Source organism: Oikopleura dioica, chromosome XSR (genome assembly GCF_907165135.1).
Source record: "Oikopleura dioica chromosome XSR, OKI2018_I68_1.0, whole genome shotgun sequence".
Classification (NCBI taxonomy): Eukaryota; Metazoa; Chordata; class Appendicularia; order Copelata; family Oikopleuridae; genus Oikopleura; species Oikopleura dioica.
The window spans coordinates 476,670-496,222 of NC_137294.1; the positions used below are offsets into that span (position 1 = coordinate 476,670).

The 19,553-nt window shown below is 41.2% G+C and overlaps 3 protein-coding genes and 1 non-coding gene across 5 annotated transcripts; 2 read left to right on the plus strand and 2 right to left on the minus strand.

Annotated features, from left to right (window-relative positions):
• The first annotated feature begins 48 nt into the window (after positions 1-48).
• Positions 49-3,445, plus strand: LOC145707072 (4-galactosyl-N-acetylglucosaminide 3-alpha-L-fucosyltransferase FUT6-like). The gene is made up of 8 exons (XM_081784550.1): positions 49-179; positions 455-693; positions 1,082-1,311; positions 1,533-1,739; positions 2,115-2,317; positions 2,374-2,494; positions 2,917-3,039; positions 3,093-3,445. The coding sequence occupies exons 1-8, from the start codon at positions 49-51 to the stop codon at positions 3,201-3,203; spliced, it is 1,365 nt and encodes a 454-aa protein (XP_081640676.1). The 3' UTR covers positions 3,204-3,445.
• A 72-nt stretch (positions 3,446-3,517) lies between these two features.
• On the plus strand, positions 3,518-3,590 carry TRNAK-CUU (transfer RNA lysine (anticodon CUU)). The gene has a single exon. It is a non-coding gene; the product is annotated as a tRNA-Lys (tRNA).
• A 602-nt stretch (positions 3,591-4,192) lies between these two features.
• Positions 4,193-4,938, minus strand: LOC145707074 (uncharacterized). The gene is made up of 3 exons (XM_081784552.1): positions 4,857-4,938; positions 4,715-4,811; positions 4,193-4,385 (listed from the first exon to the last, which is right to left on the minus strand). Exons 1-3 carry the CDS (start codon positions 4,936-4,938, stop codon positions 4,193-4,195), a joined length of 372 nt encoding a protein of 123 aa, XP_081640678.1.
• A 1,957-nt stretch (positions 4,939-6,895) lies between these two features.
• Positions 6,896-18,109, minus strand: LOC145706609 (uncharacterized). 2 transcript variants are annotated; one of them, XM_081784030.1, is made up of 14 exons: positions 17,658-18,109; positions 13,346-13,527; positions 11,766-11,824; positions 11,412-11,547; positions 11,171-11,361; positions 10,974-11,125; positions 10,663-10,927; positions 10,351-10,502; positions 10,146-10,306; positions 9,965-10,093; positions 9,810-9,919; positions 9,294-9,642; positions 9,164-9,221; positions 6,896-8,808 (listed from the first exon to the last, which is right to left on the minus strand). In XM_081784030.1, the coding sequence occupies exons 2-14, from the start codon at positions 13,375-13,377 to the stop codon at positions 8,773-8,775; spliced, it is 1,830 nt and encodes a 609-aa protein (XP_081640156.1). In that variant the 5' UTR covers positions 13,378-13,527; positions 17,658-18,109; the 3' UTR covers positions 6,896-8,772. The 2 variants fall into 2 exon arrangements, with proteins under 2 accessions (XP_081640156.1, XP_081640157.1); XM_081784031.1 differs by lacking the exon at positions 17,658-18,109 and adding an exon at positions 15,865-15,979.
• Between the last annotated feature and the right edge of the window lie 1,444 nt (positions 18,110-19,553).

The window sequence follows — 19,553 nt, forward strand, 5'->3', positions numbered from 1 at the left end:
AAAGAATCAACAAAGAATTTAGAAAATTTAGAAAACGGCGAATCAGAAATGACGGGAAGCGAAATTAGCGAAACCGCGGAAGCGTCTGAGATTGACCGCAATGATCAAGCCAATGTGAACAGCGATTTCACGGATGAGTTTCATGCCCAGTTTCACAAGACGATTGTGAAGCCACTTTCGCAAGAAGAAAGGAAAGCGTCTTCAAATTTAGCTTTGAAATTATCTTAGAAAACCTGAATCAGATTCTGAAGAGTTAAAATGAAAAGCCGCGTAGCGGCTTTTTTATGAACGAAGCCGCAAAGCGGCTTCGCCTTTATTTTAAAAGAAACTGAAAAGATGGCTTCGTTCTTAAAAAAAAAAGCCGCTATGCGGCTTTTCATTTTAACGCTTCAGAACCTGACACAGATTGCCGAGCTCAGTTCTTGGGGGGTTCAATTTGAAGATGATCGAAAAGAAAAGAATGGCTGGACAAAATTTGGTTGTCAAAAGATCTCCCTTCTCACGCAGAAGAAGACGACGTTACTCTCCTCTTTTGGTACGCAAAAGAAGGCGATCGTCGGCAAAACACAGACGTCACCATTCGCCACACGAAGGAAAGAGACGTTCCCGGAAAAGACCCGTTTTGCGGCGGCTGCCATCTTTCAGTCGACAGGGAGCTGGAGAACAAGGCCGATGGCATCATCTTCAACACTGGCAAAATGTTCACTTATCTCAAAGGAAAACGGATAGAGCTCTTCTTTTTTCTTAGCCTGAGTATCTCGGCAACCGGTGTAGAAAAAAACCTGAGTCAGGGTCCAGAAAAAGGTTGAATATAAGAATTGAACTGTCTTTCTGAACCCTGACTCAGCTTTCTGCACAGGTTTCCGACCTTGGATCAAATATACTCAGGGCTCGGCAGCCTGTGTAGAAAACCTGAGTCAGGGTCTGAAAAATCTCTAATGAAAAGCCTATTTTAAAGTTTCGGCAAAGCTTCGCGGCTTCGTTTTTTAAACGCGGCTTTTCATTAGGGATCTTTCTGACCCTGACTCAGGTTTTCTACACAGGCCGCCGAGAGGCTGAGCCGAGAATATCCGAGTTTCAGCAAGCGCATACGGCCGTGGAAAAGCAAGCGAGCCAGAAGTCTTTCCAAGCCAAAAGAAACGTAAGCCCGATCAATTCTACATCTTTTACCAGCGCGAGTCGGGAACGAAAGGACACGAGCACAGCAGCCTGATGACGGAAGAAATCGACGGAATGTTCAATTTAACTTGCTCGTACAGAACGGACTCGGATGCGATCAGGCGCTTTGGGATGATTGAGGAGTCAATTCAGGTGAGATTTTATCCGGCAACCTGTGTAAAAAACCTGAGTCAGGGTCTGAAAAATCTGAAATGAAAAGCCGCGTAGCGGCTATTTTTAGATATGAAGCCGCTTCGACTGACTTTGAAATAACTTTGCGGCTTTTCATTGAAAGTCTTTCAAACACTGACTCAGGTTTTTTACACAGGTCGTCGAGCCCAGAAATAAAGGGCTTTCGCTAATGCTTTTTTTAGTTTAGCAGATTTGATGGGAAGGAAATCCCGTTTTCCGACGAAGAGTATTTTGAGCGCTTGATGAAGAAAAAGTCGAAGAAACACATTGCCGCCTGGTTTGTCTCGAACTGTGATCATACAGAAGGAGCTGTGAAACGATGGGAGTACGGGGAGTCCTTGATCAAAGCGGGACTCAGACTTTATGGCGAAGGACAGTGCTTTGGAAAGGTAAAATGATCAATTATAAATTGGACAAAAAAGAACGATATAATGAGAATATAATCTTTATTTTTTGTGTAACAAACACAGTACAGGTATTACATCTGAAGATTAGGATATCACAAAAAATGCAGATAATGTTTCATTTTATATGTCAAACTTGTCAAACAGTCGAAGGAATTGTAGATACTCGGTAGGAAGTCGTGCTTCATTTTATAAAAATTTCATTTTTTTCAATTTTTGAAGTGTCGATTTCAAAATAACCGCGCTTATATCCACCTTGTCATCCAAATGATGGCGCTGTAGCTGCTCCCCTCTCTCAGCGGGATGTCTTTTTTTACCCACCTTATCAGATTGTTTCAATTTATCTGACCTAATTCCCAGGTGACGGAACGAAGCTTCTCGAAGAAGAAAGAAGAGGGCTTCTCCCTCGAAAGCGTCAAGTTCTACCTCGCCTTCGAGAACGCCTACCACTGCAACGACTACATTTCCGAAAAGTTCTGGCGAAACGGATTCCACTCGGAGACCGTTCCCGTCGTTTTTGGACCCCACCCAGACGATGTTTTGAAAGTAGCGCCTCCCAACTCGTGAGTTCAATTTCAGCAATTTCTCTTCGTTGATTTCATTTCATTCTCGTGCCTAGATACATTCATGTCGAGTGGTTCAAGTCGCCTGAACAACTGGTCAGTTATTTGGAATGGCTGGATAAAAACGACGAAGCTTATTTGGACTTTCATCAGTGGAGAACGCTGATTCAAGATGAGGTAAATGGAATGAGCTGTTTTTTCCCCACTCTTTTCTCCAGAGTTGCAAATTTTGCTTTATTTTTGCTGAGCTGAGCTGAGCTGAATAAAAATTTCTCTGAGCTGAGCTGAGCAGACCTATTTTTTAAGGTAGTTGAGCTGAGCTGAGCGGACCCGAATTAGAGCTGAGCCGAGCTGGTTGAGCTGAGCTGAGCTGTTTTTTACTGTGTTTTTAGTAGTAAAATATTGTTAGAATCAGTGAGCTGAGCCGAGCTAAATGATAATTGTCTGAGCTGAGCTGAGCAGATCAGATCATTTTCGAAAATCACTGAGCTGAGCGACTGCTCAGCTCACTCAGCTAGCTCAGCTCAATCAGCTCAGCAAATTTGCAACCCCGCTTTCCTCTTCCTAAGCCTTATCCTTACCCATTTTTTTCTATCTAGTCGGATGGCGAAAACTACGTTCATTCAATTTTCAACCTCGGAGTCGACGAACTAGGCTACTGCATGCTCTGCCGGAAGATCCGCGAGATGAGGGCGGAGAACCTCCACCAGTCGTACAAATCCGTGAGTGCTTCAATGAAAAAGGGAAGGATTTAATTGCATCCGGCGAATTTTAGGTGATGAAGTTCTGGCACTACGACCTGTACGACGAGTGCAAGGAGAACATCGAGTTCCAGTCCTTCCAGACGAGTATTAAACAGAACAAACGGGTCTGGAAAGATGACTAATCAATTAGTTGATTAATCAGTTGATTGTTGATTTTCTGAGAAATGCCATTAGCCTATCTTATTATTTCTTATCTACTATTGCGATTTCTTCAATTTTCAATTTCCGAAACCATAAATTCTCGTTACCTTTTCTACTGAGCACGGAATATATTTAACTACGTTACAATCACAAGTTTCAAATGACAGTTACAGTTACAGGACAGTATCTTACTATGAATATTCAAAATAAAGTTCATTCAGAATTTCTTATAACAAAAAAATGTCGCTTCGCTTTTGTGCATTTTATCATATTAAAAATCAGGCCGCTCCAACGGGCCTGGTTAGCTCAGTCGGTAGAGCGTTGGACTCTTAATCCAACGGTCGCGGGTTCGAGCCCCGCATTAGGCTCATCCTTTTTTTTCTTCTTCCTTTCACACTGTGGGAAATTTACAGTAAGGTTTGACAACCAGGGCAAAAATCCTGAGTCAGGGTCTTATTGAAGCTTTTAGTTTAATAGATAAAAGAAAACGAAAGGAACCAAAAACTCTTGAGAGACGGGGCCGTCTTTGGGGATCAAGAGAAACCTCAGGGCTCGTGCTGCCTTTCGTCAATTTACGGTTTTTTTGGTCTCAGTTTTTTTGACTCAGGTTTTCTACACAAGTTGCTGATGCCGCTGACTTTTTTTTTAGTTCGATAAAGATCTTATTCTGTCAGCTTTCGAACTCGCGGCCCTCCGCTCCGGAGTAGCGTCACACGACCAATACGCTATCCGTCCCCGAGGTCGTCCATCTTTTTCAAACCCTGAATATCTTTTCCACCTGAAAGGAGCACTAGAAACAAAGTGGCTTAGAATTAATCAAAGCTCGACTTTTATCCGAGATTCGTGGCCAAGAAAACTCGAAACATGTAACATTAATCGTTTGTAAAGAGCCCTGTCGCCAGGACTCTGATCCTTTTTTATTGGTGGTTTATTCAAATATACAAGGAAAAGAAAAGAAGAGTCTTGAATTCTAAATTTGCAGCTTCTCGGGAATCGTGCCGTCTTCGTTTTTCTCCTTCCTCTTTGATTTCTGGCCCATGAATTTTTTCATGTTCGTGTTAGGGTCGTATTTATCTGTCACGCCGGTGAACTTGCGCATCTTGTTCGCCATATTCTTGCGGAACTCGATCTGCTGCTGCTTCGTCAGTTTCATCGTTTCCCCGCTAGAAAGATTTTTGAGGCGAAAAATTACAGAAGAAACACCGAAAGAAGTTGAGTTTGAGCTGAGCGCTGAGCGGTATTTGAGCGATGAGGGAGCGGAGCTATCGATAAAATTCGACTCGGATTTCGAGAAGCCGCTTGCGGCTTCGAGTCTATTAAAAGCCGCGCGAAGCGCGGCTAAATCAATAGTTTCTCAAAGCTGCGAGCGACTTCTCCAAATTCGAGTCGAATTTTATCCATCGCTCCGCTCAAATTTGCTCAGCGCTCAGCCCAAATTGGAAGCCTTGATCAAACAGCAAGCTCAAGTGCGGAAAAGTTCATTTGGACTTACATAGTGGTGAGATTGGAGGGTCGCCTTGTAGACATCGGCGTTAGAATCGGCGCGTCTTCCAACCGCATTACATATTCATTTGCAATTCCATGCGTGTCTTAGAAGGTTATCGCCTCTCTCAATCATCAGATCATCTGCAAACCTGTCGCAGTGGCGAGGACGTTGCCGGACTCGCTGAAATCTCCATAATGTTCGGCGAAGTCGACACATGTCTCGTACAACATATTCAGCGCCAAGCCAAAAGGAAGCGGAATCAAGGAAGACTCACAAAACGCCATTCAATATTTAAACCTTTGCGGTAACAAAAAGTGGAACGAAAATGGAACCGCTCAGCGCCACGTTTTTTCTAGCGCATTTTTCGTCTTTTAATACTGCTATTTTTTAATACCATGTCTTTCTTTGTTGACACCCTTAATTAAAATAAAGTCTGTTTTTGAGAAATGAAAAAGTGCCGACATACCCACGAAAACTTGTGTAGAAAACCTGAGTCAGGTTTTAAAAGAGCACAAACGGAAAAGCCGCGCAGCGGCTTTTTCAAGAACGAAGCAGCAGAGCGGCTTCGCAAATATTCTCTTTGTAAACTTTTGTAAAATTCTGGATTAGCCGCTAAGCGGCTTTTTCAAAACGAAGCCGCAGAGCGGCTAATCCAGAATTTCAACTGAAAAAATAAGGGTGTCTCAACGAAAATCCTCGAAAAAACCGATTTAGCTTGATTCTAACCCTAACCATTCTTTCCTAAATCACCCCTTACTTCCAATTTTTGCTAAAACGAAAAATATTTGTGAGCCAGACCAGAAAAAGCCAAGTGAGAAAGCACGGATTCGTGTTTGAAAATCGGACGAATCCAGTCTGATCGGAGAGTAAGCAGACAGTGACTGCGAGCACGATCCCAAAGCTGAAAGCATTTCTCTGTAATTACGCTTCTCTGGAGCTCTCTCTTACCCAAAGAGAATGAACAAGATGATCCTTACAGAATTCTGATAGGCGAAAAAGGACATCTCATATTGAAAAGTGAGGCCAGCGGCGCCAGCACAGTGTCTCGAGCAAGGAATTAAAATATTTATTTCAAATGCCCTCTTTCCTCAATTTTTAACCTTTTCCAAACAATGGATCAGTCCTAGTACAACTGTAACTGAGGTCAACTTCAAAAAACAAGCCTTCGAAGCTTATTTTCTCAAAGTGAACAATTTCACCCTGCTTCAAAGCCAGAACAAGGGGGTCGAAAGGGTTTGGGCAGGGCTCGAAAACCTGTGCAGAAAACCTGAGTCAGGGATCTGAAAGAGTTTAAATGAAAACTGCCTGGCGAAGCCACGAAGCTCTCTCCGGACTCTGAATCAGGGTCCCTGAGTCAGGTTTTCTACACAGGTTTCTGAGAAAATATACGAGAAATGATATTAGCAGAAGCCCTAAAGCTAGGCTCGTCATCCTGTATACAGTAACAGTAACAGTAACAGGTTTTTCGGAGAAGAGCCAATTTTCAAACAGTAAACAGTACAGGCAGTACTATACAGTAACAGTACTGTTTTCACAGTAACAGTACTGTCACTGTTTAACAGTAAAACAGTAAGAAAATACTGTAAATAGTAGCTGTAAACAGTATACTGTTTACAGTATTTTCGAAGTGAGTATCTCCTAATTTCGCCATAAAGGCCCAAAATGCTAGGAAATGAAGTACTTTTTTAGTAAAAAGCTGGATTTTTTGAAAAAACCTGCTTTCTCTTACAGTACTGTTACTGTTTACAGTGCGAATTCTCTGAAATTCGCGCAGTTAACTGTTTACTGCAAACAGTACTGTACACAGTTTGAATTTTTTCGTCGAAAATTCAGACAGTATACAGTACAGTAGTTAAAAAACAGGAAACAGTAGACTGTACAGTATTTTTTTCAGTACAGGATGACGAGCCTAGCCCTAAAGCGCCATCTTTTAGATATTTTTTCACATAACTGTTGTTATCTTTTGGTGAGGACAGCTTCCTCTCCGGTTCATTTCTATCATTTCATTAAAGAAAATGGAATAATGAATTATCGAGAAAATGAAACCTTTTTATCTGGAACACGTATACCCCCTTTTTGAAATGCTTTTTAACTGTCTAACAATAAAGCTGAGTAAAACCTGAATAATAAAGTGAGTCCCTTATTTATCCTATTTTGAAAGGAAAATAAGCGACATTTGTTGATTTTTTTATTTTAATTTGCAGTTTATTTTTAAAGTGTTTGTTGAGGTGAATGGTCGATTGAACAGTGACAATGAGAAAAAAAACGGAACCACACAAATTTGAGTTGGGCCAAAGTGTTCGGATAGAATTGAGTTTACATTTTTTGACGGTGAGGGTATAATTTGGAATTATTTCCGGCCACGGCTTCTCTAGTCTAATCTTATTACCACAAGTCTTCTCTAAGATCGTCAACTAGACATCGACATTCTCGGGCCAAGATTGTCGATGAAACTTTGAAAATTGAGCCCAAGATTGTTGATTTTTGAATGAACATGTTTTAGGCTCGACAACCTGTCAAGAAAACCTGTGTCTGGGTCCCAAAAAGCTTTATAGAAAGCCGCTACGCGGCTTTTTATCATAGCTCTTTCAAGACCCTGACTCAGGTTTTATACACAGGCTGTCGAGTCTAAAACATGTGCATTCAAAATCCGCAATCTTGGGCTCAATTTTCAAAGTTTCATCGGCAGTCTTGGACCGAGAATGTCGATGTCTAGTTGACGACCCTAGAGAGGCCGATGGTGGTTATAAGATTGAGCTAGAGGGCAGTTAGGCTGGGAAAGGTTGCATTTTGAAACTGGGTGGAGGAAAAAGAAGCAGGGGCGCAAAAAGGGCTGGGTTAGGGGATGAAGAGCTTGAAGAAGAGGAGAGTGAAACAGATTTGAACTTGTATTTTTGGTTTGACATCAGATGTACGATTTGTAGATTTGTAGTGGCCTGGCGAATTTAGATATTTAAAAAAGGGAGTCTTTTAGTTGAAAGTTACCGAGCAGTTTTTACTATTTGATGTTCTTGAGGTGAGGCGTTTTTTTGTTAAAGTTGAGGCTTGAAAAGTTGACCACGCCGCAGCTTTATCGCAATAAAATATATAACGGTATAGAGACTTTGCACCAATAAGAAAGCACGGTGATTGTCTGGAATGCACCAATTTACAAAGAGATAAAATAAAAAGAGGGTTTGGCTGAAAAGCCTTTTGGGAAGTAGCTGAGGCTGGAATTGAGGATTTTCGAAGAGGGAAACTATTAGCATGGATATTGACAAAACTACTTCCCAAAAAAGGCGCCCAACAAAGCCGGAAAAAAGAAGGAGAAAACATGAATGAGGTTGGGATGCGATAATGAGCCGCGGCGCGAGCAAAAGAAAGCCACAAGAAATGTAATAATAAGTTGTAAATTCTCAACATTTGCACTGGCCAAATCTCGCTGTTGGAAAACGCGCCAGACATTGGCGCTTTTTCTTTGGAGGATTTGGTACCTGAGCCTCTCCCACATCTTCTCGACTCTGGACTTGGCAACCTGAGTAGAAACCTGACTCAGGGTGCTGAAAGAGCTTTAAAGGTCATTCAGGACCCTGACTCAGATTTCTAAACAGGTTTCAAGCCCAGTTTCTACTAGACATTGGCAAGATTGTGGATAAAACTTCGAATGTCCGACTCAAGATTGTCTTTTTTGAGATTGATTGATTTTCGCAATCAAGGAAGAGAATTCGAAGACATTCGAAGTTTCCTGTTGACGATGTCTAGTTGAGGATTGGGAGAGGATCAGGTAGATAAAAGTTTTTTCATTAGAGATTTTTTGAATTTTGAATTTTGGAATAGCATAAATATGATATAACGGGTTTGACCTTGGAATAGAAAGCAAAGAAGGTGAATTAAGGTCTTTTTGTTTGAATGATAAGGCGGGAAATGAATAACCACCTGATTTGTTTTCTTGTTTGAGGAAAAAGTAATGTTAAGACCCGAGAGAGAGAGAGGACAGAATCAGGAAAGAAGAAGCATTTCCATTTTCATGAAGAACAGAACGGGTTTTGAACGCTCGGGTTAGCGAATGTTTGGTTGGGTTCGAATTAGCCGTTTCGAATAAAGCTAGAGCTGGAGGGAGCCTGCATCTCGGTTACTTCTGTTATTCCGGAACTGAAATTCTACTAGCAGCTACGACTGTATTGCTACCGCGATTCTGCTTTCAGATGCACTAGTTTTGCTGGAATTCCGATAGTTATTAGAGAAAACTCACTGCTGAAGAGCGAGAAGCCGCAATTTTCGCGGCTTCGAGTAAGAAAACTTGAGCCGGGTATAGCGCGGCATTTCGTCTTTTTACTCGAAGCCGCAAAAATGACGGCTTCTCGATTTTCAGCAGTGAGTTTGCTCTAATAACTATCGGAATTCCAGCAAAAACTAGTGCGTCTGAAATCAGAATCAACAGTACTCGCCGTGGAAGCAACTGGGAACTAACCGAGCCTGAGAGTCCACTTTAGGCACAGATACGTCTTTACGAATCGAGTCGGTTTCAACCGTCCCTAGAATGAAGCTCACAATTTGAATCAATTTTTGAAATCAAGTTTTTGGTCAAATTTATGTGAGCTGCTTTCCTTGAACGATGGAGCCAGAAAAGGGGATTGGAATGGCGCTGGATGAGCTTGTTCGAGCGACCTTGGATTGGCGCACAGCTTGCTCCGCGATCGGGGACGAGTTGAAGGCCGTTTCGGCGATGTATTCGACTGTTGTGGTCGTCTCCATCGGGAGGAGCTCTTCGGAGCGCTGCTTATTTGAGTGTTTGGAAGATTTGTTGCGCAAAGCGAGAGGGGAGCCGATCAGAGCAAGCGGGCGCTCCTCCTCGTTTTCGTCGGCTTCTGCTTGAGCAAGTTGAGCCTGACGCTGCAGGTGGATGTTGCTGTAGTTCGAGCTAGTGCTCGGCTGCCCGTGAATGTCGACGGAAACTGAAAACGTCATTATCAATACTTTTTTATTAAAATCTTATTAAAAATCGAGAAGTCGCTCGCGGCTTCAAGAAAAAAGTAACTTAGCCGCACTCTGCGCGGCTTCTTTTCTTTCTTAGCTCGAAGCCGCAAGCGGCTTCTCGATTATAAGATGATGTTTAACTTACTAGGAAGAGAAGAGGGATCAGAGCGCTGTGCTGGAATGTCATTCAATTCGATTTCACTCCCTTCCGGACGCACTTTCTCGGGGCCTGCCGATTCTGTACGTTTTCGAGCACTAGAATATGAAATGAGAAAACGAAAAAGAGCCGGAGAAACTCACCCGCCGGAGTCTTCCTTTTCCAGCAATTCCTTTTGCGCGATTTTGTTGGGCTTGGGCGGACCTGTCCACCTGCGATGGCTTGTTCTGACCATGTTTTGACTAGCGTTTGTGTTCTGGTCCTTCAAGGTGCTGAGAAAAGGAAACGGGTTAGGGCGATAGGAGAAGGGGGCTCAATACTCACAGATACTTGTCGAAGAAGCCTTTCTTGTCGATTTCGCGGGTGAAGCGCAAGATGATCTGCGAGGTAAAGTGAGTGCATCGAGGATTAGTCTTGAGGTATGTGAGGTAGCCAGGAATCTTCTTGAGTTTTGCTTCCATCTGGCTCGTCGGCTTCGCCAGAATCTAAACAAAAAATGCCGAAAATCGAAAAACGAAAAAAAACTGACCTCGATCGCCACGACTCGGCTTTCTGGATCTTTGGGGTTGCAAGGAAACTTTCCGATTTTCGACAAATCGTTGTTGCCAATTGCGTAGATGATTTGAGAATCCTTCGGGTTGACGAACTCGATCGAGTATTTCGTCGCCGTTTCGCGCAGATCTTAATTCGCAATTTTAATCTGGGTTCAAGAGATTTGTCAATCGAGATGCCGCTTCTTCACGCGGCTTTTTTTTACTTTTGTAGCTCGAAGCAGCAAGCGGCTTCTCGATTAATTTATGGTTTCACCCTCGAAATGAGGATAGATGCATAATGAAGTTACCTGAGAATTTTTCGTGCTTTCCGGTGGAAACTTTGTATTTGAGGTGATAATGTTCGCCGGCGATTAGTTTAATATTTTTCTTCATTTGAGCTTCGGCGACGCGTTTCATGTCCCGGATGGTGGATTCTTTGAGTTTCGGCAAGTTGCCGAAGTTCACTTCCAAGTACGAATATTGCACTTCTGGATACAACTGGCTCGAGTCCGTCTTCTTCTTGGCGGCGAGCGGGTCTGACGGATCCGAAAAGTTGAAGAATGTTGTCGGGATCTGAAAAGAAAAGCTAGAAAACGAAAGGGAAAGCGGGGAGGCTTACATTGTTGTCGAGAATGTCTTTGGTTTTGGCGTCTTCTTGAATCTGCGTCCGGATTTTGTAGATTTCGTGGATCCAGTCGTCTCGTTTCGCCGCGTCGTCGTTCTTGAACCAGAGCTCGATCTTCCGGACGCCCGTGTGGTTGTCGCTTTTATCTGAAAACGAAAAATTCAAACCCTAATCTTAACAGACTGGCTTACTTTTGAGGGTTTCGCCTTTGAGGAAGATGATGAGCTGGAAGTAGAGAGAGTTGGACTTGCGCTCGTTGAGTCTGTCGACGTCGTATTTGTAGATGTAGTAGATGTCCTCTATCAGAAAACGATCTTTACACCAGGGCTGGCCCTTTGCTTGCTGCACTCGGATGCGCTCGTTTTGCCAGCGCGCGTCGCTCCTTTTGAAAATTTCAAAATCAAGAAAAAATTCAAAATTCAAAAGCCGTACTCGTAAATTTCCAGGATCGGGACTGATTCAGAACGGTTGGCCACCTCGTGTCCATCCGACATTCGCAGCACGAGCAATCGCTCCACCTCTGTCTTGAGAAACGTCCTCGTGAGCTTGTCGAAGCGGCCATTTGGAACTGAAGATTAAAGTTAGATCACTCGATGATAGCTCTTTTATAGGTACGGTTACCTGTGTAGAAAACCTGAGTCAGGTTCTGAAAGAGCTTAAATGAAAAGCCACGTAACTATTGATAGATTCAATACGCTACGCGGCTTTTCAATTAAGCTCTTTCAGAACCTGACTCAGGCTATCTACACAGGTTGCCCGGCCCAGAGTTTTTTGATAATAGTTTACCTTTCTCGTGGTAGAAGAAGCCTTCTTTTATGGAAGTGCGGCAGTCTTCAGAATCAGGACTGAACAATTGAAAATGAGAAGGGGAAAGTTTAAAAACGGCCTGTTCTTCTAGAGCGAGTTTTGATTGGCTCGGAAGCTCTCCGCTGAAAGTTTTCATAAAAGTGGACTATCGCATGTTTCGGGGCCCCCCTTTTTAGACGTGATTGTTGCTATTGGACAAAATACGGGACAGTCTGTAGATGTCTCCCAGACGCGCCAACTTGAATCGCCCCAGGATAAACAATGAGGATCATGCTCGCGCATGCTGGCCATGACTACCACGGACAAGGCCGCGTGTTTATTGGTCGCCATTTTAACATTTTTAAAGTTCAAAATCGTTTCAACGCGAAATGAAACGCTTTTTTCTAGTTTGAAATTGATTCCCTTTCTATGCCCGTATCTACCCTGCATGAAAAATATACAGGGCAGATACTGTTTCAAATTTAACCCTAACCTGTATGGGCTCGGGAATGCTGAGTCAGGACCTGTCCTGTTTAAGACTCTTTTTATACATCTATCCTGAATAGAAATTAATCAATTAGTTTCCCTGTTTACAGTTTTGTTACAGGATTACAGGGATATGTTTTGGTTTACAGGAATACCTGTTTACAGATACGAGGCTATCATATATTATACAGGCCTGTATCTGTAAACAGGTATAGTCCTGCAATCAAAATCAAATATCTGTAATCCTATTTATAGAAAAAACGATTGGTTAAATTCTACACAGGGTAGATCTGTTAAAAAAGGGTCCTTAACAGGACAGGCCCTGACTCAGGACTCCAAAGCCGCCTGTTTATTTGACTGAAAAAATTAAATGATAACATACCTTAGGCCTCCCCAAGTCTTTGGTTGACACCGAAAAAGCATGCACATTGAAAATCGTGTATTGCTTGAATATCTCGATTTTCAATAATGAAAACCATAATTTTGTCAAAGCCGGAATTAACAAAAACAACGGGATGATTCTAGAGCTCAATTCCCAAAATTCGAAAATTTCGAAGTTCATCCCTTTTTCGTTCGATCGAGTTATTATATTATTTTAAATTAGGAAGAAAGAAATGCGGTCAAATGAGCCAAAAGACAAAAACGTCTGGGTTCGTTCATTTTGTCTTTTGGACTTTCAATTTAATTCTCCAACGAGGCATGAAGAATTGAATTCGAAAATATTGTAATTTGTCTGTCTGCAATTTTCAAAATAACTAAAATTAGAATAATCCGCGGTGCTTATTCAATACTGGAGCTATTTACTACTAACTATTCAAGCAGAAAGCGAGATCTGGGCCTCTCTCGACAACCTGTTTTGAAAACCTGAGTCAGGGTTCTGAAAGAGCTTTGATAAAAGCCGCGCAGCGGCTATTTTTAAATTAAGCCGCAATGTGGCTCGGCCAAAACTACCTTCCAATCAATGAGTCAGAAGTCCTGAGATTAGAATGACCCTGACTCAGGTTTTCAAGACAGGTTGCCGAGCCCAAAACGAGATAAATCAGGAAAAACTCGAAAAAGTGAATAAAAAATCTTTTTGTAATTTTTTGTCTTACCTGGCAACTTTGTCTTCCATTCCATCATTCATTCAATCGGAAATGCGATTATTGCAATCGCATAAAATTTGAGCAAGAAGCAGAAATTAAAATTTTTGTTTGTCAGTTGTTTTTGGAAAGCGCGGAAAGCGGCGGAATTGAAGTGATGAAGCTGAGACACAAGGACTGGAGAGCAGGGAAATCTGAACAAGTCGATTAGCAAAAGTTTCCTTTTCTGAAATTACTTTTTCGAAGAGCGGATATTTTAATTTAGAGATTTTTGGAAAAAAGTATTTTTAGTAACCATTACTCGCGAACTTTTGAAATTAAGCGTTGTCATTTGCACGAACTGTATGATAGAGCCAGTAGTCACAGAAACTCATTAGAAGGGAATGCGCCAACAATACTCAATACTGTTGACTCTTCAGCTTACTCACTTTCTAAATACAAAAAGAAAAAGAAAGGTACAGTAATGCTAATCACAATTATCAGCTGTCATTGCGATACAGTAAGTGCTACTGCGAGAAAAAGAGGAAGCATAACGTACCTTTAAGCTGACCTCGGCAACCTGTGTAGAAAACCTGAGTCAGGGTCTCAAAGATCTCTATTGAAAAACCGCGTAGCGGCTTTTTAAAACGAAGCCGCTTTGCGGCTATGTTCTTTAAGGAGCCACTGCGCGGCTTTTCGTTAGAGATCTTTCAGACCCTGACTCAGGTTTTCTACACAGCTTGCCGAGCCCGGAGCCTCTAAGTTTCTAAATTCCGGAAAGTTGAAAAACCCAGGAAAAAAATTGGGATCAAAAATGTTTTGAAAATTAAGTTTTGAAGTGATTCACAATTGAAAATAAACTGCTTTACCAAATCTAAACAAAAGGAATTTTTCCCTAGTCATTATTCAAGAATGTTTATGAACCTCTCTTATTATGGCGAAAAACACTCTCTTGCCGATTTTGTTTCTTGTTTTTGGTTTTTGATGAATTTGTGAATTCGAAAGTTGAAAGTTGAAATCAAGGAGGAGAAAGCGTAAAGCCAATTTAAAGATTATGGAAGTTTACTCGCCACATTATCGCCAAGGTGCAAACGGTGATGGTTAACATCGCCGGAAACGCGCGTTGTGCTTTCAGCTGTCCATTTCGGTAAATTTGGCATTATTAAAAAGTGAAGCGCCTAGAACGTTTGCTCAACCAGTGAGGATCAAACACCGAGTCAACAAGAGCGATCACACTCAAGAAACACAAACCATAAAAATAGAAAAGGAAACGCAAGCTCAATCCTAATAGCCATCGGCCAACTGGACTTGGTCTGGCAACCTGTGTAGAAAACCTGAGTCAGGGTCTGAAGGATCTCCAACGAAAAGCCGCGCAGTGGCTTTTCAAGAACATAGCCGCAAAGCGGCTTCGTTTTAAAAAGCCACTACGCGGCTTTTCATAAAAGATCTTTCAGACCCTGACTCAGGTTTTCTACACAGGTATCCGAGCCCATTGATTAGCTAATTAGCGTACAATCATCATGTTATCCGAACATCTACAATCTCTGGAAGAATCCGTACCTGTAAGTGGAAAAGTAAAAAGCTCAAGAGAGAGTCGGAATTACAACACGAAAAACGGTAAAAAGAGAGCTGAAGCGCAGCCGAGCGTGTGTTGATCTGGGGCGAATGCTCCAACCCCTGGCGCTTAAGTACGTAACTCGTCCCACATTCTCGGGAAGAGAGGACTCTCTGTCGCTTCTGAAAAGCTCCAGAAAAATACGGTGTCCGGGAGTCGTTACGATAACACAGTCTCAGCCTGCTCGAGCCCAGCGCCATCTCGAAAACAAATAATTTATTGATTACAGGCACACAATTTACAGCCTTTATCAAACTGCTTTGAACTAGGTTAGGGTTATTGCGTAAGGGTTTATTCATTGGTGCCCGCTAATCATCGGAACATCGGAGAGTTCATGGATAGTCGAATAAGGATGACTTGAGTCTGGGCTCGGAGACCTGTGTGTAAACCTGAGTCATGGTTTCAAAGAGCTTGTAGCAAATGCTACGATTTCAATCTATCTTAAAATTCTAGCGAAGGCGCTTTGCCAATGAAGAAGCCCGATAAAATGGAAGACCCGGTCTTTTAGATAGGGGTTTTTCAGAAATCTCAAGAACGCCAGAATAAATCGAAAAAGCTTGCATTATTGCATTCTTCCTTAAAAGATTCGGACATAAAAGAAGGTCAAAGAGCGTGACGAGTTCGATAAGCTTTCTCGTCAAAACAAATACGCAATAAATTGAAGGTTGTTTTGCTCTCATACTGTCGGGCTCTCATGCAATCCCTAGGCTTTTGACCTGTCTCTGAGACACCAGGACCCTGCTATCGTCAGTTTTGACATTCCAGAGGAACTAGAGCACGGGTTTGAATCATTTCAATCAAGAATGATTTGCGGGTTCATTTTCGTAAAAGCCGCTCCGCGGCTTTACATTTGAACTCCTCAGAACCTGACTCAGGTTACCGAGTCCAGAGGCTGGTAGGGCGTATGTCTGGTAGACAAGAAAGACGAACAAATTACCGGTAAGATGAAGATAAGGAGGAAGAGTGAAGTTGGCCTTCTCAGATTCTTTTAGCTGGGGAAATCCAAACTACGGACATTTTGTTTTATTTCTCTCGGCTGGAATACTTTTAGCAAAGAGCTAGAAAAGGAGGAAAAGGCTTTGGGTGTTTTATATCCTGTCTCGAGACATACAGGCCGTCTCACGTCGCCCAGTCCGCTGCTGAGTTGGAGACATGAAAGAAAGCCGGAGCCATAATAAGTGCTCGACGGGATCGAAAAAACGTAACTCTCTCTCTTCTTTTCTTCACTTAGACGAGCGTCTTATTATCGCCAAAACAAGCTTCATCTTATTTTTTAGTTTTTGAATCAAAAATCAGTTTTTAACCCACTCTCGCGTTGAGCACAACTAACTTCATATTTCAATTAAGATTTTAAAGAAATTATGTCAAAAGCCGCAGAGCGGCTTTTAGAAAATGCAAGCCGCAGAGCGGCTTCGCCAAGATACCATCTTCATCTATTTTTCTAACAAATCCTGACTCAGGTTTCTTACACAGGTTGCCGAGCAGACAACATCGAAATCTAATTTACAGTCTTTCTATTTCGATAAGCGAGACTGTAATCCGCTGCTCATGAGAATCCTAGAAAGAGCGAGAGTCTAAGACAATGACTCGCGAAAATAAATCGCCCTCGCGGATTCGAGTCTCTTTTTTGGGAAAATTCCTGAGACAGAAAATATCTTCCAAAAGGCGAAAGAAATCTCCATCAACTTTACATAGTGCCACCACGGGCTCGGCGACCTGTGTAGAAATTTTCTACTAGAAAACCTGAGTCAGGGTCTGAAAAATCTTAAATGAAAAGCCGCCAGGATTTACAAATAGATTGGAATTTGCGGCTTCGTTCTGCGCGGCTTTTCATTTAAGATCTTTCAAACCCTGACTCAGGTTTTCTACACAGGTCGCCGAGCCCAGAATAACTCCAAGTGACCGTAAGAAAAGAGAGCGTTAATTTCTTTTCTGTTAATTTTGGCATTTTACAACCAAACTCTCGATCATAATTAAAAATGAGCCAGTTTAGCACTGACAGGTATTAAATGTTGCTTTCCCATCTTTCAGTTCCAAGCCGATTCTATAATTGAAGAATTCGCGAAATTGCGAATTCGCGCCATGAGAATCCGGAGACACCGTGAGACCGTTTCCCCTCGCTATCAAGCTTCCGCGGAATCGAATTCTTTAAAAGGGCCCTTTTAGCAGTCTAAAAAAGTTGAGAAGCTGAATCTTGCGGCTTCGAGAAAGAGATATTTTAACCGCGATTCGCGCGGCTTTTTCTTTCCTAGCTAAAAGCCGCTAAGTTTCAGAGAACACTGTATTAAAATCGGATACAGTGCTGTCTGAAATTTAGCGGCTTTGAACTAAAAGAAAAGCCGCGCGAATCGCGGCTAAAATATTTCTTTCTCGAAAGAGCCGTAGGCGGCTTCTGGATTTTACGAAGAAAATATATGTTATGTAGTCTAAAATTAAGGGATTTCTGCGGCTAAAAGTGCGAAAATTCCAAAAACCCGCGAAAAGTGAAAATTTGGAGAAATAAAACAGTCGATAAACAGAAAGCGAAATATGCATTGAACACCCTTGGCACCTACAGTAGTACAAGCTCGAACAAGGTCAACCCAGGTCATCAAATTTGAAGAAAGAAAAAATAAGAGGGGGACACCCTTATTCAAAAAATAGTTCTTTCTGAAGTTTTTTCGTTAAAAATTATTAAATTAAAATAAAAACAAAAATTCGAAAAGTGAAAATTGAAAATTAAGGGTATACCTGTCAGGAAAGCGTTGAGTTCTTTTTTCTGTTGTTGTTGTTGTTTATTTTTGCTGGTTTCTGTTTTGGCTGTGTTGACGGTTTTCGTTTTTCTTTTTCTTCAAAATGTCTCCTTTTTTTGTCAGGAAATTCTCTTTTTGTTTTTTTGTTTTAATTTTCGCTTTTTAAAAAGCGGTGTTTTGAGTCGAATTTATGAAAATTCGCGATTTTTCGATTTCGCGAATTCGCTTCGTTTTTCTTCGATTTCTAGCTTTTTTGAGTGATTCGCTTCCAAAATTCGCCCGAAAGAAAGATTCTCCATTTCATACTTTCTCTTTTTTTGTTAAATTGGCAAAATTAAAAAGTGTTAATTTTGTTATTTTTTCGCGTTTTCTCACTTTTGGGCACTCTCTAGCGCCGCCAGCTGGTGCGTCATAAGACAGGCTCAGCTCTTCGCACTCTCTATTTCCTGATCAATGGAGCTGGCTCAGCGCTGATTGGCTGCTCCCCGCCCGCGCGATTTGACCGCCAATGAGCGGGGCTATTACGCGTACTCCTTACTACGATTCCTGGAATGGGTCACGTACCAGCGTGAAAGTCACGTAGCCTTTTTTCAACTCGTTATTTTTAAAATTAACAAATTATATAATATATTATTTATTTCAATAATAAATTTATTAAATAATTTATAGTAAATAATAATTAAATTTAATAATATAATAATTTATAATATAGTTTAAATTAATTTAATTATATAATTTAATAATCTATAATAATAATTTATCAATTAATAAATTATGCGAATTTTTATTTTAGAATTAAACGAATAGTTAACAAATAAACAATATATGATTTAAAAAATATATATTTTATTAAGGGGGTAGAACTAGGTTTTGCGAAATGTAGTGATTTTTGAGAAGCACTTTTAATAAGAAAAACCTGTTTTTACTTATGATCACGAACTTTCCTCAAAAATGTTGCTAGATAAGGGGTAAAACTATTTTAAAATGAGATTTAAAAAGTTGGCTAGTCACGTGACTCGAGAAATTTGAGGACGCGAATACGCTAAAATTGCGATTTTCGAAGAGGTGGGTTGACGTTTCGCTCTCTAGCGCCAGAATGTGTTGACGAAAAAATTTCAAGAAAAATGTTGTTAGATCTAGGTTTGTTCTATCTTCAGCCGAAGAGAGAATTTGAAAATCTAAGCTCTCCTGACTTTGAGCGCCGGTCTAGAATCGGCTATTTTCGAAAAACCTAGTTCTACCCCCTTAAATAATAATTATATAGTCTCAATTCTGTTCTGAACATTCTGAAAATCACCCAATCTAAAAAAGGAAAAGCACGTGACCAAGAAATCAAGAGAAGCGTGGCTGCTCTCCAAGTCACCTGAGTCTGATGGAGCTGGAAAATATTTTTACATTTTTAGCGAACTTGCTTAGGCCGCCAGCTTTCTTGAAGCTCCGTAAATATCAAAAACAAGCGAAAATTTTTAATAACCTAATGGTTGATGCTTTTTCTCAGCGGGCTAAAAATAGGAGCAAGATTCTTGATTGTTTCAATTTTGGAAATTCTCCATTGAATTGAGAATTTCTCGGATTTAGTTGCAACAATAGGCTAAAAATAATTTTTATAGCTGCTATAATTCATTAAAAACTTAAAAATAAAAACGGTTTCTAAAAATAAACAAGCTCAAAACCTGTCTATAAAACCTGAGTCAGGGTTATGAGACATCTTTAAAAAGCCGCATAGCGGCTTTTATAAAAACTAAGCCGCGCAGCTGGCTTCGCCAATTTCAATTTATTTTTTAATTCTAATACTAATAAAATTAAGAATTTAAAAAATAGATTAAAATTGTAATTTTGGCGAAGCGGCTTCGCGGCTCCGTTTTTATAATAGCCGCTATGCGGCTTTTATTAA

Bases quoted from the DNA above. Each gene is read 5' to 3' on its own strand.
- LOC145707072 (XM_081784550.1), top strand. From the start codon at position 49: ATGACGGGAAGCGAAATTAGCGAAACCGCGGAAGCGTCTGAGATTGAC. The intron at 180-454 runs GCAAGAAGAAAG...ATGATCGAAAAG, and splicing joins ACGATTGTGAAGCCACTTTC to AAAAGAATGGCTGGACAAAA. The intron at 1,312-1,532 runs GTGAGATTTTAT...TGCTTTTTTTAG, and splicing joins TGATTGAGGAGTCAATTCAG to TTTAGCAGATTTGATGGGAA.
- LOC145707074 (XM_081784552.1), bottom strand. From the start codon at position 4,938: ATGTTGTACGAGACATGTGTCGACTTCGCCGAACATTATGGAGATTTC. The intron at 4,812-4,856 runs GTTTGCAGATGA...TAACCTTCTAAG, and splicing joins CGTCCTCGCCACTGCGACAG to ACACGCATGGAATTGCAAAT. The intron at 4,386-4,714 runs GTAAGTCCAAAT...AAATCTTTCTAG, and splicing joins CCCTCCAATCTCACCACTAT to CGGGGAAACGATGAAACTGA.
- LOC145706609 (XM_081784030.1), bottom strand. From the start codon at position 13,377: ATGAATGATGGAATGGAAGACAAAGTTGCCAG. The intron at 10,503-10,662 runs GTAACTTCATTA...TTGCGAATTAAG, and splicing joins AAAGCACGAAAAATTCTCAG to ATCTGCGCGAAACGGCGACG. The intron at 9,920-9,964 runs GTGAGTTTCTCC...TTCATATTCTAG, and splicing joins GAAAAGGAAGACTCCGGCGG to TGCTCGAAAACGTACAGAAT.